At 37.0% G+C, this 25,491-nt stretch overlaps 1 protein-coding gene across 1 annotated transcript in view; it reads right to left on the reverse strand.

Moving 5' to 3' along the window:
- Positions 1 to 25,491, reverse strand: part of cdk12 (cyclin dependent kinase 12) — a 69,936-nt gene that overhangs the window by 11,581 nt on the left and 32,864 nt on the right. The window contains exons 3-13 of the mRNA XM_079828430.1: positions 24,668 to 24,868; positions 22,610 to 22,749; positions 22,253 to 22,423; positions 12,236 to 12,425; positions 9,103 to 9,159; positions 8,840 to 8,941; positions 8,664 to 8,741; positions 8,446 to 8,562; positions 6,435 to 6,566; positions 5,730 to 5,950; positions 4,401 to 4,823 (exon numbers count right to left, since the gene is read on the reverse strand). Coding sequence (XP_079684556.1) covers positions 4,401 to 4,823; positions 5,730 to 5,950; positions 6,435 to 6,566; positions 8,446 to 8,562; positions 8,664 to 8,741; positions 8,840 to 8,941; positions 9,103 to 9,159; positions 12,236 to 12,425; positions 22,253 to 22,423; positions 22,610 to 22,749; positions 24,668 to 24,868 — 1,832 coding nt within the window. The remainder of the gene's footprint in view (positions 1 to 4,400; positions 4,824 to 5,729; positions 5,951 to 6,434; positions 6,567 to 8,445; positions 8,563 to 8,663; positions 8,742 to 8,839; positions 8,942 to 9,102; positions 9,160 to 12,235; positions 12,426 to 22,252; positions 22,424 to 22,609; positions 22,750 to 24,667; positions 24,869 to 25,491) is intronic.

Raw genomic sequence — 25,491 nt, forward strand, 5'->3', positions numbered from 1 at the left:
GCAGTTGGACTATCTCGAGGCTAATAGAGAAGACATCCTAAAATGAACCCATGCTTGACATTGAGGCAGGAGGTGTGGGATAAACCTCCTCCACACTGCTTAAAATAAACGCATTGACTTACAGGAACTGGGTACAGTTACTCAAGATGCTTTTGTTTAAACAAATTTTACAGAATACACCGCAAATTTCAGATAATTTGCCAAATAATAATAAAAGAAATCCTGCATCATATTTAAATATCTCTAATGATTGTACATTTACAGGAATAGGAAACGTATGGTCAGAATGCATATTTCTTCTGTTTTTCCTTGTGGATTTGTTTATGGGACATCTACATGGTCTCATTCACAAATTTTCAAAATTCTTTCATATTCTGGTTCTGAAAGCACTATTGTATTAATGGTCTTATTATAATCCATATATTTAAATTGTTAAATAAGATTCTGATCTAACAAACATCTCACAGTTTTAAGCAAAGTGGGAAATTCTAATTTTCGACTTTGCTAATTTAGTTTTCTTCACCCAAAAACTTAAATTCTGTCATTTTCTTACCTTCACATTGTGACAAACCTGTATGAGTTTCTTTCTTCTGTTGAACACAGAAGATATCTTGAAGAATGTTGGTAACCAGACAATTGACGGTAGCCATTGACTTCCATAGTAAGGAAAAAATACTTCTTCAAGACTTCTTCGATTACAAACATTCTTCAAGACATCTTTTGTGTTCAACAGAAGAAAGAAACTCATACAGGTTTGGAACAATGTGACGGTGAATAAATGATGCTGATTTTCATTATTGGGTGAACTGTCCCTTTAAGATCCAGGGTAAAAGAACACGCGAAAGTACATTTAAAGAGTCAGAATTGACGGATTGTAGATGGTGGTGCCACTTTTTAGTTGTTAATCTAAATGATAAAGGGGCCATCACTATATATTTGTGATGTTTTTTAATAAGGCTATTCACTGGCTATGATAAAAATATTAAGTTAACATTCAAAACAATTATACTTGAGCAACGTCAGTGTCATCCGAATTCAAACACACCTGCAGTAGTTCACAGTAAATCTGACTGTGGTGTTACTCTCATCAAACTTTATTTATAAGAGGCAATTGTTTCTGCCCAGTCCTCGAGACCTCTGTGCTCCAATACGACACTGAATTAACCAAATCACAGCCATCTGAAATCGATGTTCGGTCGAGGCAAGGGGAGAAACGTTCTATGAAATCACGACAGGGGAGTTTAAAACTATAGATGCATGACGGTAGACTCTCTAGACGCATATGGGCTTGTGGAAGTGGATTAGCTTATGCAAAATGCCCTTTTAAACTGTTAGAAAATGTATGTATTTTAATAAAACTGATTGTGCATTTGACACGTAGTATAATACTAGACTAAAATGTACTAAACTGTCATACTACATGTGTTCCCTCTGCACCAGTGAGCATTACGTTCACATACATACACAGTAACTACAATAGTTAGAATAGACTTTCACCAATGCATCAATTTTCTGGAGAGATCTGATCTGAAAAAATAAACTAAAATAAACTCCAAAAAACAACGCTCTTTCTCCATAAAAGAAAACAGGATTGATAAGGGTGAGGACAAAATATGCAGTATAGCTATAATTTATTTGACACTCATCTTACAATAAGGCTTTTATTACAGTGTGTATTCCTGTGTATTCACAGATTAAAACCCAAAGACCATGTGATAGAGGAAGAGGGCAGAGAGAAAAGAAAATGACCCATGAGGAACTGAGAGTGAAGACAAAAAGCGTGAGCTGGAGGGTTTCATGTGGCAGGACAAGGTCAGCCGATCTTAACTAGACTTCATTAAGCCGGATTACACTGGCAAAGGCAACCTCTCTCTTTGATGAGAAGCTGTGTCATTCACAAATAAATGGATGCATCTTATGAAATGTGCCAAGAATGTGTTCGCCTCATATTTCACCCAAATAATCAACAAAGAAACTCATATTTTGCATGAAAAAAAGACTTGAGATCAGAAGATGAGATCATCATAAATTCAAATAAATTGAATTTAAATTCATATAAAATAAATCAATTAAGCAGATTTCCTGCCACATCAAGTCGCTTCTATTTTGTCATGTACATTTCTTCTCAATATACATGCATAAGATGGGTTTCTATATTAATGCTGTCAAATCAATTAATCACATCTTACATAAATGTTTGTTTGTGTACATGATGTGTGTGTGTGTATATATATATATATATATATATATATATATATATACATACATATATATATATATATATATGTGTGTGTGTGTGTGTGTGTGTGTTTGTGCGCGTATCTGTGTAAATATACATATACACACATATTTATATAGTTTACATACAGTAAATATTATATACACAAACAAACATTATATTAATATATACACACACATACACTACCAGTCAAAAGTTTGGAATCATTAAGATTTTTTTATGTTTTATAAAGAAGTCTCTTCTGCTCACAAAGGCTGCATTTGTTATAAAAATAAAAAAAGCAGTAATATTGTAAAATATTAAAATGTAAAATAACTCTTTTCTATTTGAATGCATTTTAAAATGTAATTTATTCCTATGATGCAAAGCCGAATTTTGAACATCATTCCTCCAGTCTTCAGTGTCACATGATCCTTCAGAAATAATTCTAATATGATGATTTGCTGCTCAAGAAACATTTATGATTATTATCAATGTTGAAAGCAGTTGTGTAAAACACTTTGATGAATGGAAAGTTGAAAAGAACTGTATTTATCTGAAATAGAAAGCTTTTGTAACATTGTACTACCGTTCAAAAGTTTTGGGTCAGTAAGAATTATTATTTTTATTTTTTGGGGAAAGAACTTAAAGAAATGAATACATTTATTCAGAAAGGATGCATTAAATTGATCAAGTGACAGTATAGACATTTATAATGTTGCAAAAGCTTTATATTTCAGATGAATGCTGTTCTTTTAACTTTCTATTCATGAAATAATCCTGAAATTTTTTTTTGTACAAAACTGGTTTTCAACATTGATAATAATAAATGTTTCTAAAGCAGCACATCATCACATTAGAATGATTTCTGAAGGATCACGTGACACTGAAGACTGGAGGAATGATGCTGAAAATTCAACTTTGAATCACAGAAATAAATTGCATATTAAAATATATTCAAATATAAAAAAAGTTATTTTAAATTGTAAAAATATTTCACAATAATGCTGTTTTTGCTGTATTTTTGATCAAATAAATGCAGCCTTGGTGAGCAGAAGAGACTTCTTTCAAAACCATCAAAAAATCTTAATTATTCCAAACTTTAGACTGGTAGTGTATATATACTGTGTAAAACTTTTGTTAGAAGCAATTATTCGATTTGCCAGCACACACATATATACATAATATATAGTATAAATCAATATATAATAAAAACATAATAATTTTATACATTATTTTTTATCAAATGTAAGATTGTAATTTTATTGTATACATTTTTATAGTATATTTTATGTGTTATATTATACTTGTTATTACTAATTAAATGTTTTTATTTTATTATAATTTGTATTATATATTTGCATTACAGTAATGAGATTTTTTTTTTTCTATTACAGTAATTAAATGCTCGGATTTTCTTTATGCAAAATATAAATGTTCAATTGTAGGGTGAACTATGACGGGCAAGTTCTTGACAGGATTGTAAGATTCACTCAACTGTGTTAAACCAATTCAGTATGAGAGGCATAATGGTGTGTGCAAGTCAGCGGTCGAAAATGTTACTTCGCTTACTCCAGTCAAGTGTTGTTTTCTGAGTGTACTAGAACAGAGACACATAAGTAGAGATGTGTCCAAAACGGCTGTTTATTTCAGGACTGTTTTATCTGGATTTAAAAGTGACAGAATTTAACGCAAACACTGTAACCATCTCTCAAGGACTTGCGGTGTGTGTGCCAATAGATGAAGAACTCCTACATTCGGTCTGTGAGCATGTTTTCGCACACAAAAGGTCCGCTGGGCACCGACGCAGTGTGAATGAATGACACGCAGACGGTGCTCTGGGGATTTTGTACCTAAGAAAATAAAACTAAATACTGCTCAGAGGAAGTTCACGAAAACAGAAAATAAAACATCTGGATTTTCAAAAAAGCATGACAATTTATTTCTCTATTCGTTAGCTTGCAGTCTTCCAACTAATTAAATGTAAGATTTGAGGAAGAAAACAACAACAACAAAAAAAAGGAGACATCTCTGCAAGAGAAGCGTAGCGTTTCTTTGATGCGGGTGGGTCCCACATAACCAGCACGCTATCGAGACATTCCACGCCACGTCTTTTTAGCTGTGGCCAATCACAGCATTCGACTACTCAGGCCCCGCCCCCATAAACTTAACTAACACTTGCCCTCGCGATCGCCGCCCATGACAGAAGCGGAGCCGCCTCGCGACGCGCCCTCGTCCGACCGGACCCCGTTGCTTTCGTCTGCCCGCTCCGCTCCTGCCGCCGGGGCCTTTATCAGCTGCTCTAACAGGAGCGCGAGCAGGCCGGTCTGGTCTTCCTGCGGGACGTCTGACGGCTGCGGGACACTAGAGGACTGGATTAGGGTGGAGAGCTGGCTAAGCAGTTCGAGCTGCTGCGCGGCGTCCGGTTCAGGGGTGGAGGGGGCGGCGGGCGTGCTGGAGAGCACTGACGTGGAGGCTTCAGAGGAGGTGCTGCGGAGGTACTCCGCCATCTGCGGGATGGTTAGATTGTCTGTTTGGCCCTGGAGCAGGTTCAGCAGCACCGCCAGCTCAGTCTGGTTCAACTGCTCCGCTGCGGCTCCCAAACCTGTGCATAGAAACAGTTACATTGGATTGCCATTCATGGAAAACACAATGTTCTTCGCCTTTCCATTTACATTATCGCAGTATTCAGCAACTTGGCCTGCCCAGGTTTGAAGCAATGAGGAAGCTGGAGAGAGAGCATCATTCCAAAAACACCAGAAAAGGGTATTGAACCAGTCACAAATGGACACTTTTCACACTTCCGGGTTCTCAGAAGCAAGTCATCATAGTTGGGTCTTCAACTTCTATAGTTGTGAAGGGAAACCACAAAAAATATATATTTTTTTGCTTTCCCATTTGCCCCAATAGCAAAGGAAACGCTGTTGATTTATAAACATATATATATATAGTCAAATTTACCATGTTTATAACTGAGGCGAGTCATCAGTCTGTGAAAAGGGTCCATCTACTGCAGGCTTTGCAAAGAGGCTTTTATTAAAAAATGGGTAAAGTAACAAAAAGTGTTAGTAAGACCGTGTAAAAATCATTGCCTATTCTGGTTCAAGAAATCTTGATTGACAATCCGTAAACTGAAAAGTTACATTAATTAGCGCTTCATTATTCATCCTGCCAGTGGTTTTCAGTCCTGGTCCCGGGACATATTTTGTACGTCATCTTTATTATTCAGATCATAAGATCATTAGGTGAGAGCTCCATGAACTCAACTGATTGATCCCTAAGAACAGGACTGAAAACCACTAAAATATGCAATGAGCTCCTCTATTTACGCTGCATTCACCTTAGAAAACACATCATTTTGTTGTATGACCATGTCTGATCGAAGTTTAAACCAGGTCACTCTGTCCCGCTCCTAGAGATCTACCTACCTGAGTAGTTTAGCTCCTCTAACTACCTGCCTGTAATTCTCAGGTGAAGACAACTCAAAGGTTCCTGTTAACTCATGGCCCACCTTCCAGCTCACTGGCTGTGCTGTTTGCCGGTGCAGGATGGGCAGATGGGGGTGGCGGTGGGGGTGGGCTCGGTGGCGGGCGGCTGTTCTCCCCTCCTGAAGCTCCAGCGGGTTCCTTTCGGGGAACTTTGGCAACAGGGATATCCTCAGACACTCCGCTTTGCCTCTGTCTCCGCCGCTTCTTGCTCCAGAGCTCATGACAGTCTTGCCAATGAGGCAAACTAAAAGAAAGGCCACAAAATGACAAAACCCTGTTACGAATGTATAAGTACAAGTACAAACTCTCATACAAGCAGCCAATCATTATTACACTGATAAGACACATTATATCAAATAGCCTAAGAACATTTAATTGCAACCGCATTAAAACAAAGCTCAGCTGTTTTGGTGGAGTCTGTGACCTTACTCATAATTTAGTGTCATTAAAGGGATAGTTCACACAAAAATGAAAATTCTGTCATCATTTACTCATCCTCAAGTCGTTCAAAACCTGTATGAATTTCTTTTTTGAGCTGAATACAAAAGAAGATATTTTGAAGAATTTTGTGGGGCACCATTGACTTCCATAGTAAGGGAAAAAAATACTGGAAGTCAATGGTGCAGAGGGCGAGTAAATTATGACAATTTTCCTTTTTGGGTGAACTATCCCTTTAACATAAAGTAACATTCAAATCACATAAGATGTGCGTTTATGTGTGCACTGACTCTGGAGGCGACATCTTGTTGGGCTCCACATCACACAGAAACTGGCTGGCCAGGGCCTGTTCGGCCGTGCAGCGTCTCGAGGGGTCCAGCGTCAACATGTGGTCCAGCAGTTCAAGAGCAGAGGAGGGCAAACTATAAAAGAGGCATTTGGATTATAAATTAAGAAAAGAAGATGACATTCATTTATGCATTTGGTTTTGTATATATATTGCATTAGTTTTTTTTAATGAGTTTTGAGCATCATTTACACAACAACAGTGTTTTTGGGGCCTGAAAACACAAGCTTTTGAAAAAACGGGATTCAAAGTTTAGGAATATGATACCGTTATCGTCTCAGTGTAAACTACAAAAACGCAAATTTGTGAAAACGGTGATGTCATGCGCATGCGTATTTGCGTGTTCAGTCTATAGGTGCGCAGTGTTTTTTTTTTTTTTTTTTTTTACAAATTGACATCGCCAACTACTGGCCTGGCATGAATACAGCGCTTTTAGTCATTTTCATGGATCTGTGTGAATAGGGATCGCTTTGACATTGTCTGTAAGTCAAAGTTTTTAGTACATCGTTTTCACGTTAACCTATCCTTAGAGGTATACCATTTTAATATTCAGGAGCACAACAATAGCATTAAAAAAAATCATGCACGATCAAAATTATTTTATTAGAGGTTGACCGATAGTGGATTTTACAGATACAGATAACTTGGTTGGACCGCACTTGCCGATAACCGGTTGTTTTTAAAATGAATACTGGATAAAAATAAATAAATAAATAAATAAATAAATAAATACATACATAAAACCATAACACTATGAGTAAAACAGTGCTGAAACCATGAAAATGTGCTAAATGAAATACATATGTAAATATGAATATATTAAAATGAGAAGTTCTAACAGAACAAATTCTAAAGAAAATAATTTAAACATTTTTTTTAGCTATTACCTAGAAACATGTACATTTTATAGGTAACACTTTGCAAGTCCCATTTGTTAACATGGATGTATTAGCTAGCTTACATGAACAATATGCATTATGAAATATACATTTTACAGCATGTATTAATATTTGAGCAATACATACCTTGATCATCCATGTTAGTTCATAGTGCATTAACTAAGTTTAACAGATCAAATAAAAATTAAAACTCAATTTAAAAATGTATACAATACTTTTACAGCATTTGTTAACCTTAATGTAAAGTGTTATTTCAAATAAATCCAAACAGTCTGCTTTTTTTTTTAGAACACTAGGTGATTATCTAATCAAAATAACAAAATATGTATTGAAATTGAATGCGTTTCTGATTATTTTATATTTCTGTCGGCTGCATGACGATACAGTTTGCCTTCTCGAATTGTTACATTGTCTTAACTGCTTGAGGTAGCCTACTGCTAATATTAGCATCCTCTCAGCCTCTAGACCAAGTACATACTACATACATACTTCTGTTCTTTATCTGCTAATGCAGCTTCTATTCAACAAATTAATTACTTGATTTGGCAAAATGTACTGAAGTGCATTATATATATATATATGCGTGCACACACACATTACTGTACAAAAGTTTGGGGTCCATAAGACTTTTTTATATTTTAAATTATACTTTTATTCAGCAAAAAAAAAAATTAAACTGATGAAAAGTATTTTTTGTAACATGAATGCATATTCATTTCAAATAAATTCTTGTGGACTTTTAATTCATCCAAAAAAATCCTACAAAAAAAAGTTTCAAGGAGCACAACTGTTGTCAACATTGAATATTAGAATGATTTCTGAAGGATCATGTGACACTGAAGACTGGAGTATTGATGCTGAAAATTCAGCTTTGCATCACAGGAATAAAATACATCTTTACATGTTTAAATTAAAAAAAGAAGTTATTTTAAATGGTAATAATATACATTACAATTTTAACCATATTTTGATCGTATAAATGAGAGACTTCTTTCAAAAACATTAATAACTGTCAGAGAATAAATGGAAGTGCTTTAGGAATCAGGTTGAACTTACAAGGCAAATTCCTCTCGTAAGCGTCGTCTGTACTGTTTCTTGGGTCTCATGGTATTGAAGTACGGCAGCTTAATTACATCTGGCCAAGCAGCGGGAGACGGACTACCACACAAACGACTGACCAAAACAAAAGAAAAACACTGGAGTGTAACAGCATTTCCCCTCCTTTAGCATTAGAGCTACACTACACATACATTCAGAGATCGTGAGCAGCATACCTGATCAGCTCAAGCTGTAGAAGCTCTTGGTTGGCCTGGAAAATCGGTTTCTTAGTGAAGAGTTCTCCCAAAATACACCTATACACAACAACGGAAACAAACAGAAACGACATTATTACATTAACAGCAGTTGGTGTGTAAATGTAGTGAGATGGAAAACAGACAGGACATCTTACCCACAACTCCAGACATCAATAGCAGGTGAGTATCTCTCCTCCCCCAGTAGCAGCTCAGGTGGGCGGTACCACAGAGTGATCACCTTATTAGTGTACGGCCGACTGGGAATGACCGTGCAGTTAGAATTATTCACCAGAGCTATTCAGTATCAATTATATGTTTACTGTTTTTAAAAAAACAAATTAAACTTTAAAAGCTGAAGTTAAAGCTGTTTAGCACAGCCTGCAGTAAGAGATGAAAGAAATCCCCAACATACACGTACCTTTCCTCAGAGTTATAGAGACGAGCCAAACCAAAATCTGCAAGCTTGATCTGACCACTGTGGGGGGGGGAAACAGATGTAAGATGAATGGATGCAATTTCTAAAAGCCCTAAAACTTGTACAATATGCACCGATCAGGCATAACATTATTAGAGGTGAAGTGAATAGCACTGATTATCTCTTCATCACGGCACCAGTTAGATATATTAGGCAGCAAAAGAACATTTTGTCCTCAAATTTGATGTGCTAGAAGCAGGGAAAATGGGCAAGCGTAAGGATTTGAGCGAGTTTGACGACGGCCAAATTGCGATGGCTAGACAACTGGGTCAGAGCATCTCCAAAACTGCATCTCTTGTGTTCTATCAAAAGTGCTCCAAGGAAGGAACAGTGGTGAAGCGGCGACAGGGTCATGGGCGGCCAAGGCTCATTGATGCACGTGGGGAGCGAAGGCTGGTCTGTCTGGTCAGATTAAACAGACGAGCTACTGTAGCTCAAATTGCTCTAGAAGTTAATGCTGGTTCTGATAGAAAGGTGCAAGAATACACAGTGCATCGCAGTTTGTTGCGTATGGGGCTGCATATCAGCAGATATCGGTATTCCCTGGTGGCTTTGGCCTCTTTCAGCAGGATAATGCGCCCTGCCACAAAGCAAAAATGGCTCAGGAGTGGTTTGAGGAGCAAAACAACGAGTTTGAGGTGTTGACTTGGCCTCTGAATTCCCCAGATCGGGATGTGCTGAACAAAGAAGTCCAATCCATGGAGTTGCCATCTCGCAACTTACAGGACTTAAGGGATCTGCTGCTAACATCTTGGTGCCAGATACCACAGCACACCTTCAGGGGTCTAGTGGAGTCCATGCCTCGACGGATCTGGGCTGGTTTTGACAGCAAAAATGTCTGATCGTAAGAAAATTTTTAAAAACATTTTTATTTCGTAAACAGAAAATTACAAATATTAGGTCAGAGCCACATTTTATAATTTTTTAATGCAAGATGGCAGTATTTGCAAGTATTGCTTAAATGCTAGTACACATTTTCCTTTGAAAGGAAAACATGATAAAGTTAATCAAAGGAGATACACTACTTGTGAGTTTATTTCAGAGAGTGCAAGGTTAGGTAAGAATGCAAAATTGATGCAAAAATCATATCATGCATGTTATTACCATTCAAACTTTTGGGGTCCATAAGATTGTTCGATTTTTGAAAAGTCTCTCATGCTCACTAAGGCGGCATTTATTTGATAAAAAGTACAATAAAAGCAGTAATATTGTTAAATGTTATTACAGTTACTGCTTTCTATTTGAATATATTTTAATTGTAATTTATTCAGGTGATGCAAAGCTGTATTTTCAGCATAATTACTCCAGTCTTCAGTGTCACACTCAGAAATCAATCTAAAATGCTGATTTGCTGCTCAAGAAACATTGTATTATTATCAATGTTGAAAACAGTTGTGCTGCTTAATATTTTTGTGAAACCATGATACAATTTTCAAGATTCTTCAATTTAAAAAAAAAAAATATATATATATATATATATATATTCAGTGTTTCCCACAGATTAGAAACCAATTTGTGGTGGTGGGCGGGCGGGGATTAGGGTGGGGTATTTGGGGTTGGTGATTGGCACAAATATTTCGATCTTGATTCAGTATCAATTCATATGTAAATAGCCTACTGTACATATAAGGAAACATAAGTTTGCCTTTTTAGCACTATTTCAAACTATTTTAAATGATATTTGCTCACATTCATTAATATTCACTTGTGTGTGCTTGTATAAGTATCATTAAAAATATTAGGATGCAAGTTATTAATGTTTTAAAATTTCACATTTAAAGAAATCTAGTGTTTGATCATGTCTAAATGTATTCAAATGCAAAACCTAAAAATAAGTAAGCAGTTATGATCTGCAATACTTTTTTTGAGCAACTCGACTAGATGCATGTATATTGATTAAAGAGCCATACAGGCACCTATAGTGGGTAAACCATGGCATTACAAATGGAATTAATTATTTTTCCAGACACATAATTACTAATTTGCATTGGATTTCTCCATTTTTAACATTAATTACTACACTAATTGTAATATAAATAAGAAAAAATATATTAGAAGTATTTCTTTTTATTTAATTCATTAAATGGTCATTAATGGATCATAATTATTGCACAAATAATAGGCCTATTTAGTACCAAAAGATCTCAAAATATTCAATAAATATTATTAAACTAAAATATAGAACATTTATTTAATTGAAAAATAGTTAAGGTGTATGGTCACATTTGACCACCAATGAGTACAAGTGTGAGCAATTAGTAAGGAATACCTGAGGGCTAAATACAAGAATAACATTAACATTAATGTTAAGATGTTGCATCTCCATCACTCTCCATAATAAAATGATACTTCAAATGTGGTTGACGTAATAAGCAATGCACACTATGCTGTACTGTTTACCAAAACTTGCTGCAAACACCTGTAAAGTGAAACTGTCGTCTATCCATTCAAATGTATTGACCCAGCGCTAGAAGTATTGAGAGCTCCATGAACCACGTGACCGTGCGCGCCGCCGGGAGACGAGAGCATGTCGCCTCTGGCTTTAACTGTTATGCCACATTAGCGCCAAAACGCTATTTATTGTTTGAATTCCGTATTAAAACTTTTAAAAAATTTAAAAGCTTAGACTTTGTTTCATAACAAAAGCAGGTGTGATGTTTGAGCTTTGAGAGCGAGAGACGCGCGTGAGTGACAGAGAGACGGAGGGAGAGCAGGGAAAGAAAGTGCAGCTGAACGAATACGCTGCGTGTTTTAAATAGGGTAAAAAAAAAAGAAAAGAAAAAAGAATAACGACACGCAATATGTGGCGGCCGGTGTTGATTCTGTGGCGCACCGCCACTAATTAGTCTATGTGTGGGAAACACTGATATATATTGAGACATTATGTTGAAACTGTCACTTTTGATCAATTGAATGCATCCTGACAAAATTAAAAGTATTAAATTATTTTTTTTTTTTTATCTTACTGACCCCGAACTTTTGAACAGTACCGTAACTGAACAAAGAACATGTCAAATATTACGACACTGATGACACAGAGCGTCTTCATGCCATGTTTAAAAACATAGGCTAGTACCTGTTGTTTAGCAGGATATTGGAACACTTGATGTCTCTGTGCAGAAAGTTCTTCTTGTGGCAATAATCCAATCCCTCCATCAGCTGACGCATGAAACTCTGCACATGCTCATGGGAGAAAGACACCAGTCCTGATTCCAGCAGCCCCATCAGGTCATGGTCCATGTACTCAAACACCAGGTAAAATGCACCTAATGCACAACAAAACATACAGGATAAAGGTTTAGAAAATGATTCATGCTGGGGATGTTTCAGGGAAGTCTGAACAGATGTTTCCGATCACCTATATAAAAATGTTTTAGACCTGGTATTAAGGTGCGTTTTGGTTGACGCTAAATACAGGTGTAAACAGGGTCTAAAAAGTTTTGAGCTTGTCCACTTTCAACCACTTCTAGCAGAGTGTCTACAGATATAAACAAGTTAAATGTAAGACTTTAAGACCACATTGTATGAAATTGAAGACAAAACCTGTGATGAAATTCATATTAACCCTCTGGGGTTCTTCATTTATGGGTCACACTCAGGACCTTCGGGTCGAAAATTACCCAGAGGGCGGGATTAAGATAAAAAAGATTTGAGTAAAATCAATGAAATATATTTTTGTTCAATAATATTTGTTATTTTCTTTTTTGGTGTTTTGAGATCATTTTATGATTTTTATTTAATATTTATGCAATAATTATGACCCATTTTTTCTCATTGAATATAAAAAAAATTTATATACGCATACTAAGCCTAGGCCTCATGAAAGCAATTTTTTAAATGAGATCGGTGCCATCCGATGGACACATTGAGCATTTTTATCACGCAATAGCACATTTTTCCCACTATAGTGGATCTTGCGTTTTATAAAAATAAAAATAAAATCGTAGCTTCATCGAATGTTCCCAAACTTGGTGACTTTATTGGTACTTGGTATATGAACACCCAAAAAAAATTGGGGACAGGATTTGAAAAGTCTAAGTGGTCGTAAAAAAAAAAGGTCACACTCAGGACCGTCGGGACCCCCATAGGAAATGAATGGGAAATTGGCAAAAAATATGAAAATACAGAGTTTTTTTTGTGCATACAATCTACAAATCAGCCAGGATGCAGAAAAAAGGACTCAACAGTGAAGGGGTGAATCTCTAAAACATCAAGAGTGCAAAACAGACAAAAAAACACACACTTATACACAAAAACACACGCACACAAATGAACGCGTGCCATTCCAAAAGCTAATTGCGTTTGTGTGATTTTTTTTGTCTGTTTTGCACTCTTGATGTTTTAGAGCCGAAGAACCCCAGAGGGTTAATTATATTACATGCGTATATGTAATATTTAATGCATTTAATGAAAAAAGAAAACAAAATATTATTGCTGTCATAAATGTTATCTATTATGATATACAGTGAAGTTTTCATATCAGCAGACAATATCCCACACTGAAAAATCCCCCGAAAATCACTGCATCACCAAGATCATATGAATATTTTTTATATTTACCCCAGGACATTCTTTACCTTTATAAAAGGCCTTTTTTTTTTTACCTTATTTAATGTGAAAGGTAGATTCTGAAATGCACTGCCACTTCCTATATACCTATCTATATATCCAAATTAAATTCATAATCAAAGCCTTAATCAATATTTATCCTCCTATATTATTATGATGATTTTTAATGATTCTTTCCAGTTTCTTCCTCTATGTTTTCTAAAGTTTGTATTTGGTCTCTGAGTGGTGACTGAGGGTCTGTCCTAGAGATGTGTGATGTGTCACTAAACACTTGATTTCAGAACATGTTGTTGTGTGTTTGGATTTTGGAGGTATTTTCACACACCCCTAATCTGACATGAGTGCATTAACAGTGTTTGCTCACTTAGCCCGGCTTCCGGATATAAAAATATGGATTTGTCTTAAATTTGTATTATATTTTATATTTTCTTTTACTGAAACACTAAAGAATCAAGATGCATATTGCCCTTGCTGTTGTCTGCATCTCTCACTGAGAGATAGCACATGTTATCAGTATGTTTTGGGAAACTTTTTCTGGTTGGGTCCAGAGCTCACCAACCCCAACCTTGGAGAGACTTCGTATCTGTGTATGTGCGCTTTATTCTGTGTTACAGATCAGTATTGGAGGTGGATTACGGGCATCCTAAGAGATGGGTGGACAAGCTGGCGCCTGCTCCAGAATCTGGAAGGTCACCACGTGTCTAAATCCGGGCTGAAAGCGTCAACAAGTGATATATGTACACGTGAATTTGATTAACTGACAATGTTTGGAAATTTACCATGACTATCCATTTTCTCTGAGCCAATCAGAATCATCCACCTGGCAGTATTGACGTGGCTAGACCTTGAAAAATTGAGAAATTGTATGTACAATAGGCTGGTAGAGGGAGCGTGGTCCTACAAACTCCTTGTGAGAATTGAAGCTGGCTTCTGCTGATGAAGCTGCAAACTATTCTTCAGTACATTTTTCTTTAATTAATTGCACCCCTGACTCTTGGTCTTCATTTTTCATTACTGGTCCTGGGTCCTAAACTGTTACGCCAACAAATGTATGCGTCATCTTTCATGTAAAATTCTTAAATTTGATAAATTAATTCAATATGCACTATAGGGCCGTTACCAATTAAAATTAAATAATTTTTATTTCACATATTAATCCAAATCAAAAGGTCGGGAGACCGAAACCATGTTGCACGTGGCACATTCAGACAATTTTTTCCTAGAATTACCGCTGGGTGTGAATTGCGCTCAAAAAAACGTTGACTCTTCTCTGACCAGCTGACATAAAGCATACTTTCAATAAACGGGAAACAAATTATATTCAGTTATGAAGTGTTTTCTGTGTGTTGACATCTTTCGCGATTTTCTAACAGACAGGATTCGCACACAACGCGTCTGCTAATGTCCGATTCGTGACTTAATGACTCCTTTGAACCGAATCATTTTAACGATTGGTTAGAACAACTGATCAACACTGAACTCACAAATCAGTTTATTAATTTACTCAGTGCTTACCCAATTTAGCAAGAGTGGATAGTAAGAATTATTTTTAATTATCAACAGTATTTCAGCTTATTTCTGTTGACAATGTGTAGTAAAATAAATAGCCTACTATCATTTAAACTGGAGTGAGGTGAATCCAGAACAAAGTTTTTATTAACTAGCTGATAATTTTTTATTAAATTGTGTATGGCAGAAAATTAGGCTATTTGTAAATTTTTAATGCTACTTTTTAATATTGATATGATTATATAACAAAACAATTATCTGTAAATAGTGTAAAAAATGAGGAACAAAAGAAACAAACATCGATGCAAGAGATCATACATAATACGAGATATCAAAATAAGATGATCAAAATTACTAGCATTTTTTAAATGTATTGTCAGTATTGCGCTCGCAGATCACGTTGGTAGGGTATGTGTGTGTGTGTGTGTGTGTGTGTGTGTCAACCACCATCGAAGACCATTTTTGACCCAGGAAAAACCCTGAAATAATGTTATGAAATTAATATTTTAAAACAAGAAAGTTAACCACCAGTAGGTGGCAGTAAGTCCCTTAATGAGTGGTTGAATTCATTCAGAACACTGAATCATTGAGTGTTTTGAGATACGCATCAGTTCTGCGGTGATCTTTTTTCGGAACAATTTTCGTTGGTGAAATTGAACAAAACAGTCAATATTGTGTCTAAAATGTAAGTAACTACTTGTTTAGTGAACTAAAATCAAATGTAACATTTGCAATCGTGAGGATATTCAGCAAAATAGCTCCCATGTCATGTTATTTAACTATATCGTATATAAAAAAAACATTTTACCTCATTATGTTTCCTCTGTGAGTTTCTTTGTGTGTTATGTTCATTTGTTTTGATTTCTCCACTAAAAGTCTCACAAAGAGACATTCAGTGCAAACCTGAACAGCGTTTGGAGAAATACACTATCCATTATCAATTGCCGTTTACGCTGGATATGTTTTTTTCTGAGGTAAATGTGACGTTACATGACACTATTTACAAGCTGTTTTCCCTGATCGAGCGATTCCATGTGACATGATACGGGTTTCAGTAAGTTGTACTCTATCTTTTATCACACGTTCAGATGTTCATTCATGTTTATTTTGTGCTGTAACTGGCATTAAAGGGTTAGTTCACCCAAAAATGAAAATTCTGTCATTAATTACTCACCCTCATGTCGTTCGACACCCATAAGACCTCCGTTCATATTCGGAACACAAATGAAGATATTTTTGTTGAAAGCTGATGGCTGAGAAAGGCTTCAGAAAGGCCTCCATTGGCATTCAGTACATTCACACTCCCAAGACCCATAAAAGGCACTTAAAACGTCGTTACAAAGTCCATCTCACCACAGTGGCTCTACAATAATTTTACGATGCGACGATAATAGTTTTTGTGCGCAAAAAAAAAATCAAAATAACACCTTTATCCAACTTGTTCTTGTCTTCCGTGTGTGCCTCCACGCGCAATGCCGAGAATATGACGTAGCGCCGGGGTTCGGGAATCCATGAAATGCGCACTTTAGCTCGATTTTGAGAACTACGCCGAGACCTAAAGCACGATCAATGTAGAATCCAACAGCTTAGACATGCGCGTCTTCCTCTGCTCGTAAACAAATCGCTTCTGGGTCATGTGTCCGAACGCCGGAACTGCGTAATATTCTCGCGCATGCGTCGTGGAGGCACACACGGAAGACAAGAACAAGTTGGATAAAGGTGTTATTTTGATTTTTTTTTGCACACAAAAACTATTGTAGTCGCTTCGTAAAATTATTGTAGAGTCACTGTGTAGGGCTGCTCGATTATGGAAAAAATCATAATCACGATTATTTTGGTCAATATTGAAATCACGATTATGTAACACGATTATTTCACATGACTTTGGGAATGTGTTGTATTTATTAAAAATACACCTTTCAACAATTCAATTGAAATTGTAACATTTGTTGTACTTTTTTAACTATTAAAATAAATAATATAACATATTCAAATCAAAGTATAAAAGCATTCACGTAAAAATGATAATCACAAATAAATAAGATCAACAATATGGTTCGGCTAGATATGCTTTTCAGGTACGTCTAACATTAGTTTTCAGGTACAGAAATGTCTCAAATGTAAAATAACATTGCATATTTGAGTGCATAAATTAAAGATGAATCCTATTAAACTTACAAAAGCTATTCAATCCGGATCGGATATGCGTCGTCTTTATCGACTGTATAAAGTTCACTTAAGGCATATACAGACTATGTCTGCTAAGATACTCATCAAGATACTCATCAAGATGGACATGTTGACATACGTTTTGTGTGAGTTTGTCCGTTCAAGAGCAAGACTTGAAAGAGAACACAATATTTGCGCGCTGAGAGACGTGTGCGCGCTCTCGGATGAGCGCACAGAGATACATTTCCTCACAGCGCGCGCGGCTTCTCATTCGCGTCTTCTGGCACTAAACCCGGGTGATGACGGCGAAAACGACTGGTCATATTCAAACATACGGCAGCACTCGCATGCATTGAACAAAGTTTACAAAGAGAGAATTATTTGAAAAATATGAGGGGAAAAAAGGACGTTTACACGGCACCCCTGCTCTCGTCAGTTTTTGTTTCTTTATTAGATTGTCATAGGTCACTCTGTTTAATTTTCAAGTGGTTAAACAAATTCGTGATGTTCCCTTGCGTTGCAGCCACTACCATGTAGAAAATCTTGCACGTAGCATGTTTCTGCTCGTCGTCTGATTCCTCGAAGCCAAACTGTTCCCAGACAACGGAGTTGGTTTTGCCTTTTTTGCTCACCAAACGCTGCTGTAACTGCCCTCCTTCTGCCATCTTTACTCGCGCCGAGTTTTTAAATTCCAGCGGATGATATGCACACGAGACTCCCGATCTGAGAAAGTTTATGGCTTCGGGAGGGGCGGATGAGCGCGTGCGCGTTTCATTCAGAACGCAAGGCAAAATAATCGTTTTTTCTCGATTGTACTATTTTGGTGATCGTTGGGAGGCAAAATCGAAATCGAAATTCGATTAATTGCACAGCCCTATCACTGTGGTGAGATGGACTTTGTAACGACGTTTTAAGTGCCTTTTGTGGGTCTTGGGAGTGTAAATGTACTGAATGCCAATGGAGGCCTATCTGAAGCCTTTCTCAGCCATCAGCTTTCAACAAAAATATCTTCATTTGTGTTCCGAATATGAACGAAGGTCTTACGGGTGTCGAACGACATGAGGGTGAGTAATTAATGACAGAATTTTCATTTTTGGGTGAACTAACCCTTTAAGTATTAAGGTGGAAGAGAAGATCCGTTCACGTGCGCGCGGCCGCTTCTCTAGAGCTGAGCTGCGCCAAAGCGATCTCACTCCAACAGCGCCAAAACGTTTTTTTTTTTTTTTTTTTATAAAATGGACGTAATTTGAAATCTGAGACTTTGTTTTATATCAATAGCAACAAAGCACAAAGAGTATTGCTATTTAATGGATGTGAGGCGCTGCAATGTTCCGTTAATTCATTAACTGAAAACCTCTTCTCCATTGTGAATGTCTTGCACTGCTGCTCGCGTCGCGTTGATAACATTCAAAAGCACACAGTACCGATACGGCAGCTGCTGTATCGATACGCGCATCGTCAGGAGTTCATGACGATGTATCGTTGTATCGATATTCTGAGCACAGCCCTACGAGCCCTGCACACTGCGTGTGTGATTCCACTGCCTTGATGCCCATTGTGCACTACAGAGTTTAAAACACCTGCGACAGAAGATGCAGTTTGCCTCATAGACATTTCCAGGCACCGGCTTCAACCACCACGAGAACTCATTGTTCGAGAGCCATTTTTCAGTAAACTTGCATTTACCCATTTTAAACTAACCAGGAGGCTGGTCAGCTAGCTGAAGTTCGACCTATATTCTGCTACCTCAGTTCTCTCTGATGACGCAGTAACCGTGGGAAAAAATCTTCAATATATCCAATGATTGTAAACAGATATTGGGTCCGTCAGACTGGAGAAATTTCAGCAATAATGTGACCAAAAATATTTAAGACCCATTGAATCTGAATTTAAGACATTTTAATACTTTTTAAGGGCCAGCGGCCACTCCGTTCTAGAGTTAGTCGAGAAACACATTAGACAGGATTGCTTTTGTAGTGTAAACGCTCATGTGGCTGAAAGTGTTCAAACAACCACAAAAGACCGCCTAAACATTATGGAAAGCGCGTTAGTCGGACAGGATTTAAACTCTGTTGGCTGAAGTCGCAATTTTGGTTTAAAGATGAAAAGCTTTTAAGATTGAAAAGTAGTCTGGGGAGTCTGCTCTGTATTTTCTACTGCACAAGAGGCACGATCAACAGGAATAGTTCAAATGACTCTGTATGAAATTGGACAGTCCTTCAACCAATCAGACCTACGATCTGGGTGAAGTACTTTGCAGAGCAACGCAAAAACTCCAGGCAGGAAACATGTCAACAAACATGTTGGTTTGTAGCATTGATCAGCGGTTTGCAGAAGCAGCAATGACATGGAGCGATTTTTGCAGGTTGTGCAAAAAAAAACATGAAAGTGAGTGGTATTTATACCCAATCGAGCGATTTGTTTACTAAACTAAAACTAAAGCTGCTTGCCGTCGCTTCTCTATCGCTATTGTGTTAAACCCGCCAATAGCGCTCCAGGTGGATAAGCCAGATTGTGATTGGTCCCCGCAGATTTGTAACGGAAGCAGGATTAAATTTTTTTTACAGGTGTCCAGCCTGAGCTGCAGTGTGAAATCAAATCGCCGGCAGATCGGGCTGGGCTTACCCAGTCTAGGAAAACATACCAAGCACAATGTTCTCTGACCATTCATGATTCTAGCACAGTGTTCGCCGTGGTCTTGCGGCTGTCAGAGCAGAAACGAAAGCTGTTGCTCCCCATAGGTTTTTACATCATCTCTGTTCGCGTTCATATGTAAAATGTGCAAGCTTATTTTGTCCATCAGATCGAAACTAGGGATGCACGATATTATCGGCACGACATCGGAATCGGTCGATAAACGCTTAAAATATAAAAATCGGCATCGGCCGATATGAAAAAATTATGCCGATATGCCTTGCCGATATGATAACGTGCTGATATGCGCCTGCAATAACTCACGTGTGCAAGGACTGCTATAGCGATAAGATCATGTCAGCCGTGTGCTCATTCTTCAAGTGAAAACAAGCAAATGAATGTATGGTGATTTGTATTGACAGTTTTTAAATGCTGCCTTGAATTTGTGAATCAACGCAGGATTGCCAGGTTTTCACAGCAAAACTAGCCCAAAACAAGCACAATCGCGTCTCCCCACTCTATAGCGCACGCAGCAGCCTCCACAGCAGCTGAAGCTCCTCCAGGTCCTAGTGCCCGACCGGTAAAATGTTATATATAGCCTATTTAGTGGGGGCGATGTTGTTACAGTAAAGGTGAATGAAAAGTAGAGTACACAAATAAATAGAAGTTACTTCTTTATCTGAATAAATAAAGCAGTAATGAAGTCAAAGCACAAGCATGGCACTTGTAAATTAAATACTTTTACATACAATTTATTAATCTGTAATAAAATGTTATGAAATTGATGATGAAAAATAATCCAAGGAGCTCTAAAATAGTTGTAAAAAAATTGTATCTGAAGCTAAATACAGCATCAACTGATCCCATGCCACCCCCACTTCATGTGCACAAACATTAAATACAAAAATAAAATATTTAGATTACAACTGCATCTGTCTGGGTTGAAAAATCACTGACTTTATTATTGTGATTTTCAGCGCTTTTAATATACTCTTATTATAAAAAGAACTTGAATAACATTTATTTATCTTTAACAAGTATCCTTTTAGTAAGGAGACCTCAGAAATCTGAAACCAGAATGAAAAAAAAAAAAGTTTTGCGCTCAAAATAGTGGTTTCCAAACAAAGGGAAAAAATAAACATATATCGGTATCGATATCGGCATCGGCCAAAATTAGTTGAAAAATATCGGCATATCGGATATCGGCAAAAATCCAATATCATGCATCCCTAATCGAAACATCTGAAAAACCTGTCCATTTACCTGCCCATAGACCCTCCCCTCGATGAAATCAGGACAGAAGTTGGCAAAAGCGACGGATTAAGGCCTAGTCCACACGTACACGGGTATTTTTATAACCAGAGTTTTTCCTCCTCCGTTTTAAAAAAAACACAATCTCGTCCACACAAGCACCGTTAAAAAAAAAAATCTGTCCACATGATAACGCAAAATGATTGGCTGCCTGATTTCCACATGGCTCCCATCCACCCATGGATGGGAGGGATGCCATGGGCTCAGTGAAACCCTTCTGCGAGTTTACTTTGGACTCAGTGCAGGTAACTGTACACAGGGGCAGGGCCCAAGTGGACTGAAGCTTCACACACTTGCCTAACTATGTTGTATTACATTCTGGTGCCTCTGTTCTGCAATACAATGAGATAACTGCGCATGTATCTGTATACATGTGATAAGCGATGATAGCAGAGTTATTAAAAGCTACGTCCGCCATTGCATAGACTCCACTCATGTAAACAAAAGCGATAACGGCGCACAATCTGATGTCAAACAAAGGAGAGAACGGCGCACACTTCGACTTAAGCCGAAATCTCCGATTTCAGCATCTACACGACAACGGTGTAACCGGAGTTTCTAAAAATCTTCACCCTGGCCGGAGTTTTCAAAAAAGTCCGGTTTCAGTAACCGGATACTGCGTTTGCATGTGGATGAACAGCCAAACCGCGTAGAAAAAGCTGCGTTTTTGAAAATACCCGTGTTCGTGTGGACAGGGTCTAAAACACCAGGTGTAAACCAGGTGCCATCATCTACTTGTGATCCGTTCGACTAAAACAAATCTAAAACCAGGAGTAAACAGGTCCTTTGTGCCACAAATTGTAAGAGGAGGAGAATGGCTTTTTATGAAACACGTCCCATGTTCCTACTAAAACTGAAAACATGCAAAAATATGTAAACATGCAAATGCATATAAACAGACCTTTGTCCTTTTTGAAGTCAAGTGCGTCTTGTTTATCAGTGACGATCTCTTTCATGTTGACGACGCTGCGATGGTTGAGCTGTCTCAGGATCTTGATCTCTCTGATGGCCGTGATGGGGAAACCCTCCTTTTCATTATCTAATCGCACCTTCTTCAATGCCACCAGCTCTCCTTTAGAAAACAAAACATAACAGCAGGCTGTCAGCACATCTTCTCTTTGCAAACACCGTGACAGAAAGTGAGAGTTGATTTAGGCATTCCCGTTTCAAATAAAGACGAGCATTTTTGTCATGGAAAAAATATCGGTGTAATTACTGGGAGGGCCAAGATAAGCAGAGCTACAGATAAACAACACACCTGTGTCTTTGTCTTTTGCTTTGTACACCTGACCGTAGGTTCCTTCTCCAATGATACCGATGATGTCAAACTTATCCACACAGCGCTTTCCCCAGTCAGTTTGAGTCTGCTTCCTCTCTCCATATCTCGGACAGCATATCCTGCACATATTTCAAAGACACTTGAGAAAAACCTTCCCCCACCATTTTCTCTCATTCCACTATTTATAATAGTAATCCCTTATATGGTTCTTTTCAACCACAAAAGTTGAGGGTGAGTAAGATTTTTTTTTGAAGACATTAATACTTTATTTAGCAAGATTGCATTAATCCTTGTAGTTTAAAAACCCTGTAACACACCTTTTGTGTTCCCAGTCAAAAATGACTGGCCTTTTTAAAAAAAATGCTTGTAAATCCTATATATCTTAATGCTATATCATTACAAAATATCACAATTTTTTTATTTTTTTATTCTCAAATGCCACAAAAGATAATCAATTTCAAATAATTAGAAAAGTAAATCTGGATTTTTTAAATATACATTAATAAAACAAAAGAAAAATTATTATAAAAGAAAAATATATAATTATATTAAAAAAATAATGTTTCTTGAGTAGCAAATCAGCATATTAGATCCAGTTTCTGATGACTGGATGCTGAAAATTCAGCTTTGATCACATGAATAAATTACATTTGAAAATATATTAAAATTAGGGCTGTCAAAAGATTAATCGCGATTAATCACATCCAAAATAAAAGTTTGTGCATACATAATATATGTGTGTGTACTCTGTTAATTATTATTTATATATAAATACACAAACAAGCATGTATATATTTAAGAAAATAATATTATTTTTATATATAAAACATTTATATTTATATATATTATAGATTATATAAATGTATTTACAGTATATACATGCAAATATTTCTTAAATATATACATGAATGTGTGTGTTTTTATTAGACATGTGCCGGTAAACGGTAATACGATATACCGCAATAATGAACACGCACAATATTGTTATCGTGGTCACTTCAAAATACCGTGAATAATTATTTATTACGAATTATTCAGATTTTTAGAATGAATTTGAAGAATACTTTACCCATCAACCGTTTAAAATGAAAAACACGTCAAAGAGGGACGCACTGATGTAAATAGACCGTGCATGAGCCGAGCACATGGCGGAATGAGGAGACGTGCTGAAGTGCACATTCATTCTTCGACAGCAGAGGGCGCTGACGGAACAGCAGAAATGCAGCCGTTTCCCCAGTAATCACATAACCTAATACATAATACTTAAAGACTTAAGGCTATTAATTTTCAAACTTGCATTTTATATTTTAATCTGGACTAAATTACATGCCCTAGATATTGTTTGAATATGTTCTGACTGTTGTTCAATCACACACTTTACAAGGCTCTATTATTTAACATTAGTTCCTTCATTAACAAACTGACAATGAAAAATACTTCTAAAGCATTTATTAATCTTAGTTAAATGTACATTTCAGCATACCTATTGTTCTTTATAATTATTTTGCACTTTAATCTGTTTTAAATATTTGTTTACTTTATACATTTTTGTGTATTGCTTTATTGTATTTAAATGTTTGGTTCTTTTGTTATAAGAAAGTGATTTAACCTGTTATAGTATGACAACACTTTTTTTGCAACTTATTTCAATATCGTGATAATACCGTATACCGTGATAAAAGCTTCAGCAATTAATCGCAACATGAAAATTTGATACCGGCACATGCCTAGTTTTTATATATAAATAATAATTAACAGTGTACACACACATATTTATGTAAACACAAACTTTTATTTTGGATGCGATTAATCGCGATTAATCTTTTGACAGCCCTAATTAAAATACAAAATATATTGAAAACTGTCATTTTAAAGTGTAATAATATTTCACAATATCATTTTTTGTTACTGTATTTTTCATTAAATAAATGCTGCCTTCACCAGACCCCAAACTTTGAATGAAAGAGTATCTGAATATTAATTTCACCCAATCTTCCTGAGAAACGCCCTGAATGAATGATGAACAGTGACACTTACTTTGGTCTCTTCTTGAAGCTTTGCTGCAGAAGCGGTGGGGAAACTCGAGCAGGGGACTGCGGAGGGGAGGGGTCTCCTCCAGAAAGAACCGGAGGGAGGGGTAACTCACTGAGAAGGCGTGTCCTGACCTCTTTTTCCTTTTCTTTCTCCTTCTCCCTGTCCTTTCGTGATGACCTATGGGAAAGACTGCTCTTCTTTGGACTGAAAAAAAAAGAAAAAAAAAGAAGAAAAAAAAAAGAAAAAAAAGTAAAACACCAGCCAAAACAAAATCACATTTGTCAGTTGTTACTATTTCCTACCAATTTAAAACCAAGTGTTATTAAACTGCTGAAAAGCAATACGCAGCGAAAGAGGACTAATTTCGCTATATGTGTGCGCTGTCTGAGAGACGCACACACATTAAGCCGCTGCTTTGAGCGCATAATGCCGAGTTCAGACTGCACGATTTTCAAACTCGTCGGATCACTGCTCTTTTCACACTGCATGACTATCTGGGGTAGCATTCAGTAGCTGCTGTGTTCACACCGCACAATGGATCGACGACAGGCGGTTTCATACTGCATGACTGTACAAGAGGAAGAAGCGCTGACAACTCTGTCCGGTGCGCAAACTGCGCTTCACAACCAAACACACGTGAGATGTGACAAGTAAACAACACGAGATCACGCTTGCGTCAGACCGTTATTGTTATTAAAAATGATAAACTGCAGAAAGCTTGCGATCCAAATTGTCTGAGTGCTGATTTGCAGCGAAAAGGAGAAAAAGAAAAAAGATTATGGGGGAGGAAATGGTTGGGGAGACACAGGGAGAGTGGATTTGTGTTC

Source organism: Gobio gobio (assembly GCF_949357685.1).
Source record: "Gobio gobio genome assembly, chromosome: 11".
NCBI lineage: Eukaryota > Metazoa > Chordata > Actinopteri > Cypriniformes > Gobionidae > Gobio > Gobio gobio.